Genomic DNA, 10026 nt, shown 5'->3' with positions numbered 1-10026 from the left:
CAGCCCCAGCCCAGCCCAGTCCCAGGCTCCAGCCCATCCACAGGCCCGTCTCTTCCCCAGCCCATCCACAGGCCCGTCTCTTCCCCAGCCCATCCCCAGGCCCGTCTCTTCCCCAACCCAGCCCCAGCCCAGCCCAGTCCCAGGCCCCAGCCCATCCCCAGGCCCGTCTCTTCCCCAGGCCCCAGCTGTTGCACTCTTTCCTGTGGACTCGTGTCTTGGCTGGGACGTGGGCGTGGCGGGTGGCCGTGTGCACGTGGGGGTGGGTTCTTGATGGCAGGCGACCCACATGGAGGTGGCCTGGTGGCATAGTGAGCTCTGCACCTATGCAGGAAGGAGCTTCCTCCACCCGAGAACAAAGACCTCGGTAGAAAAGCGTGCGCGAAGGCAGGCAACCTGACATCCAGGAAGGTTTTTGCAAAGACCTGACGTTCTTAGAGGCAGCCTGGAGATGGTGATGATGGCGATTTCTTGAGACTTTAATAAATTCCAAGAAAATGTCATTATAAAACACCTCCATGCCCAGCCGCTTCCCACAACTCTATGACAACGTGTTGTTTAGCCCTCAGTGTGTCTAAGCTGATCAGAGAAGCTAAGTAACCTGCCTGAGGACACACAGCTAGAAAATGTCATCTCAGACTCTGGTGTCAAGAATCTGGCCTCCTCCACTGTGGCCACCCCTCCTTCCTGGCCAGGGCTCTCTGGATCGCCTGAGGGAAGCCTGCTTCGGGAAAGGCTGCAAGGAAGCCTCACCTTCCTGAGATAAACACATGGAATACAGCAGCCGGGATGCGGCTGACCTCCGTCCGGGCCCAGGAGCCTCCCCTGCCGCACATGCCCACAGGATCCCGTCCACCCCCACGGCCCAGGTTCAACTCCAGCAACTCCTCACCGCTGTGCTCACAGGGCGCCTGCCCCAGACACCCCACCCCAGGGCCTTATGTCCAGCCGCCATCTCAAAGGGCCCAGTCAGCGAGGGCTCTGCCGGGCCCCGGGCCTCAGCTTCCGCTTCCACTGAGCCCCCTGGACACACGCTCTCTCACTCAGGGGTGCCTGCCCGGCTCCCTGGCGCTGGCTGCCTCCCCTCTGTGTGGTGAGCTGCTGGCTGGGGGCAGGCTGCTCACTGCTGAGCCCTGCGCCGAGGCAGGGAAACCTGTCTGGGTGACTGAGGGGCCCTGGAGCCTGGCTGGGTGTTGGATCCGTGCTGAGGAGCTGGCTCAGGATGCACAGAGAACTCCCGTGGGTTCAGGCCAGGAGTCACGGGGGGGGGGGGAGGGAAGGATGGGTGGAGAGGGCAGGTTCAAGTCTCAAGGGACACAGAGACAAGAGATGCCACCACCACCCACAGACCCCAAAGACTAAGCAGGGAGGAGCCCACAGCACATCACCCGCGCCCAGCCTGGCTGGGGCGGGCTGCCTCACGCCCCAGGCTTTGTGCAGGACCAGGGTTCCAGGAGATAAGGTGCAGGCGAGGCGGAGCAGCAAGCCCCAAAAGGGGCTGTTCAGTGCTCTGCCTTGCCTCTCTGGAGCGGCGTACGCTCTGGAAGTGGGAAGGACTGTGGCGCCCATCCAAGGATAGCATTATTTTAGTCACAAAAATAATTGGAGCTTGGCATTCGTTGTGCTTAATGATGCTTCCCTGGCTTGACAAGCTCTGTGTGTCTTCCTGTGTATGTCTGTGTGTGTGTGTGTGTATTTTTTTTCAGCTCTTGTGGGTTTTTAAATTTCTGCTTTCTTTGGCCTATTCTCCAACTCCCCAAGTAAAAAAAAAATCACTTGAAAAATAGTGATTTGTCTCTTCCAGGGCCTGCTCAGTCTGGCTGGTGGCAGAGAGAGAGAGAGAGAGAGAGAGAGGAGGGAGGGGGAGAGGGTGGGCGGTGGGCGGGCTCTGCTCCCTTCCCTTAGATACGCAAGCTGGGAGATCCCGGCTTTTATTCATGGCTGGCACCACGTGCCGGGGAGGGGGCACCTCCCCACCCTGCTCTGTGCCAGGCAGCCAGGCGGGAAGCCACATTTCCAGGCTGTCTCCTCCTCGCTGCCCTCGCCTGCGGCGGGCCGGCACAGAGCAGCCCCGAGCGGCCGGCGCCTGGGGCTGGAGCTCCATGCTCCGTGCTCGGTCCGCCGGCCCCTCAGCGCTCAGCATTGCCCCGCCGCGTGGACAGGCCGGCCGGGCGAGGCGTGGAAGATGAAGACCTGTGCGACCGCAGCCGGGTGGAGGACTGTCCTGGCGCTGGTCCGGTGACAGCGGCGCTCGCTCCCCCGCGGGAGGCTGACGATTCCACCAGCCAGAGAGCCCTGCCCTCCACCGGCCTCCCGGGGACGGGTGGCGGCCACCTCCCGCCCTGCCCCACGCGGAGTGGACGCTGCCAGCAGCCGCGCCATGGTGCAGAATTTAATTGTGGTATTTTTCCGCAGACGGCTGAGCCAGAGACCCGCCGTGGAGGAGCTGGAGAGGAGAAACATCCTGAAACGTGAGTGGCCCGCTCTCCAGGGGCTCCCCACACGCACGCACTGCACACACACACACACACACACACGCACGCACACACGCAGGCACGCACAAGTGTGCTTGGCAGCTGTGAAGGCTGGGCTTCTACAGGTTCTCCGGGCAGCAGGTAGTCCTCAAGGATGGAGGGATGGAGCGGTCCCTTCTCAGAGGAAAACTCTCAGGGAAACTCGCTCTCCTCCTAGCAAGCTGAAGAGATGAGCCTGGGGGAGTCGGTGGGGTGGCCAGCCTGGGGCTCCCAGGGGAGGGAGCTGGTCCCTTCTGGGTGTCAGGTCCGGGCTGCCCGGGCTGGAGATGTGCCGAGGCCGGGGCAGAAACCCCCAGGGCTGGATGGGGGTCTTGGTTGACCCTAGGAAGGCACAGGAGGAGCGGGAGGAAGGACTTGCTCTGGCTCAGCGCCTGGAGATCCAGGCCCCTGTGGACGCCACGGCTGAGGGTCCACCGCTAGGTAACACAGCCTGTGCTCAAACCCGCCTGCAGCCCTTCCATTGGCCACGGAGGACGGGGAGGGAGCCGCAGAGACCCCTTCAGAAGGGATCTTTAGGTAGCTCTTCACCTGTTAGCAGCTTTGAGTTGTTTTTTAATATCTTCCATAAGCAAAGCTCCTGTGGCTCACACCTGTCATTCTAGCTACAGAGGAGGAGGCTGTGATCTGAGGATCGCAGTTGGAAGCCAGCCTGGGCAGGAAAGTCTGTGAGACTCTTCTTATGAGCCAACAGAAAGCTGAAAGTGGAGGTGCGGCTCAAGTGGGAGAGCACCACTCTTGAACAAAAAAGCTAAGGGACAGGCCTGAGTTTGAGGTCCAGTATCAAGAGCATGACTTCTAAAGTTGTTCCGTTTCTTTCTATGATGAAGGCTGCCGAGATCTTCGGGGTTTTGCTGTATGTGTGTAAGCCTCTTTCCACGAGGTTGTAGCTATACCAGGGCTGTGCGGATACCATTAGAAAACAGACAAGCCCTGAGCCGGGTTCCCTGCCTTCAGACACCCCCCCCCACCCCCAGTGCTCTCCGTGCAGCGTGGAAAATACTTAGCCCTAAAAATGACAAATACAACATGGTGAGTGCTGTGTTCGCGGGCTGTGTGTGAGGGTTTAAGGCAAACCTCCGGCTGATAACCTGCTCGGCCAAGCTGCTGGTTACCAAGTGGTTGAATTTTTAAATTACAAAGCCATGTACAGAAAATTAAATCTTAGCAGCACTGCTGGCATTTCAGAGCCGGGGTCTAGACCCAGACTGAGGCATTGCACCGCCTTTGGGGACCTGGTGCCGAACCAGCTGGAGGCAGGAAACGCCGGCGTTAACCAGAAACAGTGTCCCCCTTCAGCTCTGGTCTCCCCTCCAGTCCCGGCAGCCGGCCCCTCCTACCTGCCAGGGCTGCTCGTTGTGTTCATCCTTGCAAATAAGTATCCACGCCTTAAAAACAGCACTGTCTAGGAGCGAGCTAGAAGCGAGTGCACTCACCTTCAGCATGCGAGAGGAGAAGGGCTCTGCTCTGCGTCATCCACCGCCACCGTCCTTGTTCCGGAGCCCTCCTCGGGGGCCCTGGGTGGGTGGACGCCACGGCCCAGGTTTCGCTGTGCGGCCTGGGGTGGGTGCTTCACTTGTTCTGTGCAGATGAGGACAGAGTAGCCATGTGTGACCCAGACCCTTGACACACGGATGTCAGACCTTCACACTACGGTTTGGTGTGTAATCAAATCCTCGAATAGCATCGCATGGTGTTCTCCTCTCTTCACGTGGGACCTGTGACTAAGTGCAGTCACATTGAGAGGCTCTGAGCACTGCCTGTGTACTTGCGGGCACAGGGGCACCTTTCTGTGGTGCTAATAATAGCAGCTCCTCAATAGGCCCAGTCTGTGCCAGCGTGCTACCCCCCCCCCCCGCTCAGTACGCATCCCCATTTACTCCGTGAGGCTGGCACCACAGCTCCAAGTTGACTAGTGGAGCAGGCAGGTCTCCAGGAAGGAACAGGACATCTTCACAAATGGCTGTTGGCATGAGGAAAGGCTAGAGCTCTGCCTGGCTCCATTGCTAGCCTTACATGCAGCCACACGCACTTAAAAGTCTGGAGAAGACAGGAGAGAGCTGTCCGGGGACCGGGGTTATTCGCAGAGTCTCTGCATCTAGCAGTTCTTGTTAGGGAGCCCTGCTTGGTGGAAGGCACGGGGTTTGCTGGGGAGGGGAATGAGGGCCACAGACATATCGCTGAGGGCCGTGCAGAGGGAGAGGTCTTGGGCGGAGGCCCAGAGAGGACTTCTCAAGCAGGTGTTTTGACAGACATTTGCAAAGATCAGCTTTCTAGCCCCTCTGCGGAGCTCAGATGCTGGCTAACAATATTTTCAATTAGGAAAAAAAAAAGATGCATTTTCACTTGTTTCTCTCCCAGGGAGGTCTCGCTTGGGCTTTGTCTGTGGCCTGTTTTAAAGAAATTTGAAGAATTACTTTCATATCATCACGTAAAGCCCCCCTGGCCAGCTTTATGCTTACATCCCCCCTCGATTGTATTGTTTCTAATGATAGCTTACAACTGTGGTTTGTTCCAGTTTGTCCATTGGCTTAAGAACTAAGCACATAGCATGATTTTATTTCCTTTCCTAAAATGTTTTAATCCAAGATGACTTTAAAAAATTACCGAAAAATCGATCTACTGTCATAGGAAGCATCTACATACCCAGTCTCCCAAATACAGGGAGATTTGAGACATACTATTTAAGGGCAGATAATGTGAAATAATCTCAACTGCAATAGTAAGATTCCCTTTCCAGAACCTGAGCTCTCTTTTCTTAGGAATGGAGCGCTGCCCAGCCAGGGACCCAGGGGTTGGACCCAGAGCATGCCTGGATTCCACATCTCAGTACTCTGCTCTATCTTTAGTTTCCGACTGTAGGTGGTAAGCAGAGTTTTGAGGTTAATAGTCACAACTCACCAAGCAAAGCCAATTCAGTGATGGATCTGGGCTCCTTTACAAGGTGTAATAAGAAAAAAAATACTAGAGGCAGCTAGTTTAATGGATGTGTTTGAAACATCCTTGAAAGTATAAATTCCAGAAAGCACAGGTTGCCTAGAGTCTGAAGGCCAGTCTCTCATACCCTGTGCAGATGACCTGAGAGTTGTGCACAGCTGTAAAAAGAAGGGGGGTACAGAAAACAAACCGTGAGAGTGCTATTTGTATTCAACTGTGCACATGCACATCCATTCTGTAGATGTTTCGTGTGTCATTCTGTGCTCGTAGATGTGCAAATACTGTGATGTTTGGGTAAGACTTGGATGTAGCTCAGTGATGGAATGCTGGCCAGCAGGTGAGTGGCCCTAAGTTAGGTCCCCAGCACTGAATCAAAAGATGTTTGGATAGAATGGAGGCCAACAGACACACAGAGACAGAGACAAACAACAGCAGTACCTGGAGCTGGTCCTTACATAGCCCAGGGAGGGAGACCAGGGCTGAGATGATTCTATGTGGCCGTCAGGCCATGAGCTCCTGACTATGAGGGGAGACGTAGAAAGACCAAGCACAAAAACTGACATGGAAAAGAGGTGTGAGCCACAGCCGTCCTTCTTCCCCTCCCTCTCTGCCAGGAGGAGGGAGACCCTGAGAACACATCTCTCTATTTTACAACAAGGTCCAAACTGTCTCGTTTCCCCAATCTCTCACAGAAAGGAATGATCAGACAGAGCAAGAAGAAAGGCGAGAAATCAAGCAAAGACTAACAAGAAAGGTAAGCTTGAAACATTTTATTTCATCATAAAAAGGCGACTAGAAGTCAGGTGGATTGGAGCAGTGGGGTGGGTAATACCCGGCTGGGCCTGGTGATTCTGATCGGGAATGATTTATTGGGCCACAGGGCATCAGTTAAGTTGGTCTACTTGGCCATCGTGATTTAAGTTGATAAAACTCCTCCCCCCGCCCCTCCCAAAAAGTGCCTTTGCCACATTCCAGCGTCAGGCGATGTTTTCATTTACTTGACAGTTTTCTTAATTTGCCCAGTGTTTTAGTTACTTCTTAGTTTTATCAATTTTATAGCTACCATGATCAGCATTGCAATTATATGTGATTCAAATAGTTAAAATTCACTGTGCCCAATATAGATAACTCTAGATAACGTCTTTAAAATCCTGATCGTTCCAGGTTCAATGTTTGTGTGTTTCCCTTTCTCCCCTGGGCCTCATGATAATTCTTGGTGCTTGAAGCTAAAATTCCCTCCTGAGCTTGGTGGGAAGTATTTTGTTAATTTTAAGAAGTCTGCATTTAATGGTACTTGAAATTGCCAACACCCTAAGTTGCATTCTGAGCAGATCCGCCAGCCATCCCTGGGTCCTGCATCCCGGGGGGTAACCCTCTGGTGGAATGTGTGAGAGGAGAGGGTGGTGACTTGCAAATGTACTATTTAAATTCTGCACAGTGGAGATGGTTTTAGTAAGGTTTCACAGTTCGTGTTGTTTATGGAGATAATGCTGTTTCTCTGGAGTACTTGAAGAAAGTCAGCTTGGCATTGATATCTACCTACAATGATCTTTTATTTTAGCTTAACCAGAGGCCCACTGTTGATGAACTAAGAGACAGAAAAATCCTGATACGTTTCAGCGATTATGTGGAAGTAGCAAAAGCCCAGGACTATGACAGGAGGGCAGACAAGCCCTGGACGCGGCTGTCAGCAGCAGATAAGGTACGGAGTGTCTGTGCTGGTTGGGGCGGGGTAAACAGGTGAGCCAGCAGCTACGGAAACCCAGGCTGTGGGAGAGTTTACTCCAGGCCCCCCTCAGTCATGTCTGGAGATACTGCATCCAGTGAGCAGAGGAAGGGATGGTGCTAAACACTTGAGTGTACAGAACACCCCCCAGGACCACTGCCTCATCTCAAATGTCCAAAAGGTATAAACTGCTGAGAGCTGGCGGCTTTTACCTTAATCAACCCTTGCTCCTCAGGAGGATCACAGTTTGAAGCCAGCCCATGAAGAACAGTGTGTAAGACTCCATCTCCAATTAACCAACAAAAAGCTAGGTTGGAGGTGTTTTTCAAGTAGTAGAACACCAGCTATGAGCAAGCAAGCCAAGCAAGATTTAAGGCTGAGTTCAAGCCCTGGAACTGACTTTTTTTTTTGATGGTTGTGGGGCTTGAACTCTGGGCCTGGGTGCTGTCCCTGAGCTCTTCAGCTCAAGGCTAGAGCCACAGCACCACTTCAGTTTTCTGGTGGTTAATTGGAGATAAGAGTCTCATGGATGTTCCTGCCCTGGCTGGCTTTGAACTGTGATCCTCAGATGTCAGCTTCCTGAGTAGCTAGGATTACAGGTGTGAGCCACCAGTGCCCGGCTGATTTATTTAATGTGTAAACTAGGGAATGTTGGTGGTGTGGGGGATAATCAAAGGTAGGTTAGGCTGGCAAAAATCAGATGACAGATTTAAACAACTTGCAGTGAGGTCAAAGGGACGGAGTTCATTCTAGAGTCTTTCAGGAAGGTTCTCGACACTGTCTTGGAGTGGTGGGTTTGGGATGTCTCTGGGAGCCTCCGCAGCATGAGGAGGCAGGAGGAAGGCAGCGCGTCCCAGCAGCTCTGAACAGTGAGGGCCAGTGCTGGTCCCCAGCAGGATTTAAAACCATGAGCACCCAATGCTCCCAAAGCTTCGAGGCTGTCAGAAAAGCATCACATGTCCTGTCAATGAGTCCGATCCTTGGCTTTCGTTCTGTATGCAGTGAATAGGTGCATGTTCAATGCTCATAAGTCTTGCCTCAACTTGGAGAAATGCTGACATGTCCAAGTTGAACCAGTTCTTGTTTAATGCTGCTGTGTTCAGAGAGGAGAAGAGCACCTTTGGCAGCCGGTGTACTTGAATGTGGGACAGAGTGCTCCCTCTGCAGGGGCTGGCTGGGCGCTCCTCTCTTTCCTGGTCCTGGAGGGTTTATCATGGTCCATGAGGGTCGTGGGTGGGCAGGCCAGTGACCTGCGATGCCCACTTGCCCGTGTCATGACAATTAAAATACTACAATACTGTCCCAGTGGCACAGCACATAGCAGGTGTTGAAGTGAGAACCACTTCTTCCTGGATTATCTGATTGCGGAGATGACAGTTCTCCAGACGCTGGCCTTGATTCACTGCTTACTCTTCTTGCTTCATTAGTGCACAGGCTTAGGAGAGAAGGGCCTAGCAAATTAATTCACTAAATGGCTACATACAGATTGTTAGGACTATAAAGAAAGAAGCTGAGCCACTTGACGGTGGCTCACACCTGTAATCCTGGCTGCTCAGGAGGCTGAGATCTGAAGATTGAGGTTCAGAGCCAGACAGGGCAGGAAAATCCATGAGACTCTGATCTGCAGTTAACCCAGAAAATCAGAAGTGGAGCTGTGGCTCAAAGTGGTAGATGCGAGCCTTGAGCAAAAGAGTTCAAGGACAGCACCCATGACAGACCAAAAAAAGAAAAGAAAGAAAAGGCAGCTGAACAAACGTTTTCTTTCATGAAAGAGTCAGCAAGTATGGTTAACCAACAAACCTGATAAGTAGTTTCCTGTGTTAACTTTTGAACAACCTGAAAAGCAATGTCCTGCTTTTAATTCTAGGCAGCAATTCGTAAAGAATTAAATGAATACAAAAGTAATGAAATGGAGGTACATGCATCAAGCAAGCATTTGACAAGGTGAGATTTTTTTTGTGTTTATATGACTTTCATACTTACATTAAAGAAACCACTCACCAGCCACAATGGACTTTGTGTCCAGCTAAACACATTGAGCATCTCTGCAGAGAATTGTGTATCTCAATTAAAAATTCCATCTGCTCCCATGTTTATTTTTTGATAAAGCATGATAAACCATGGTTTGTAGAATATTGGACAAGTCATTCAGTCATTCAAGAAAGTCTCAAAAAATGAAAATTTCTGTACATTGAATTCATCTCTAATATTGTTTTCCAATTTGCAGAATTTACCATTTTACATATGAATTGCTGAGAAATGTTTTCCCATCTTCTATTCACCCTTTGTATCATATTTAAATTTATACTCCCATCTTTAATGATAGTGATCCTCTCCCAAGGCCAAAATACTGTTTCCTCTCCAGAAAATACCCAAGTGCCTCCCGTGCACAGGCACTTCTGTAGGAGCTGGGATGTGCAAGGAGGCCCCGGCTCCATGGAGGCCAGGCTCTGCTGGGATTCTTTTCTCCTTGTAAATGTATTCTCGGGGTGCTGAGCGCCTTGGTGTGGATGAGGGCAAGCCCAGTGTCCCGATCTCTACCTGCCGTACTGATTGCACTCAGTAGCAGTTATCTTACACTCCTATCGCCTTTCCTTGATGGAGACACAGGGAGCGCAAGCACGCGCGCGCGCACACACAACCACCACCACTACCAGCACACCCACCACTACCAGCACACCCACCACCACCAGCACACCCACCACCACCACACCCACCACCACACCACACCACACCACCACACGACCACACCACCACACCACACCACACACCACACCACCACACCACACCACCACCACACCACCACACCACCACCACACCACACCACCACACCAC

General features: G+C 52.4%; 1 protein-coding gene across 1 annotated transcript in view; it reads left to right on the top strand.

Moving 5' to 3' along the window:
- Phactr3 (phosphatase and actin regulator 3) overlaps positions 1–10026 on the top strand; it is a 123008-nt gene that overhangs the window by 111507 nt on the left and 1475 nt on the right. Inside the window, 4 exon segments of the mRNA XM_013024328.1 lie at positions 2413–2468; positions 6158–6219; positions 7027–7167; positions 9059–9135. Of these exon segments, the coding sequence (XP_012879782.1) occupies positions 2413–2468; positions 6158–6219; positions 7027–7167; positions 9059–9135 (336 nt within the window).

The sequence above is a fragment of the Dipodomys ordii genome, unplaced genomic scaffold (genome assembly GCF_000151885.1).
Source record: "Dipodomys ordii isolate 6190 unplaced genomic scaffold, Dord_2.0 Scaffold75, whole genome shotgun sequence".
Lineage (NCBI taxonomy): Eukaryota > Metazoa > Chordata > Mammalia > Rodentia > Heteromyidae > Dipodomys > Dipodomys ordii.
This window is presented reverse-complemented; position numbering and strand designations above follow the sequence as displayed.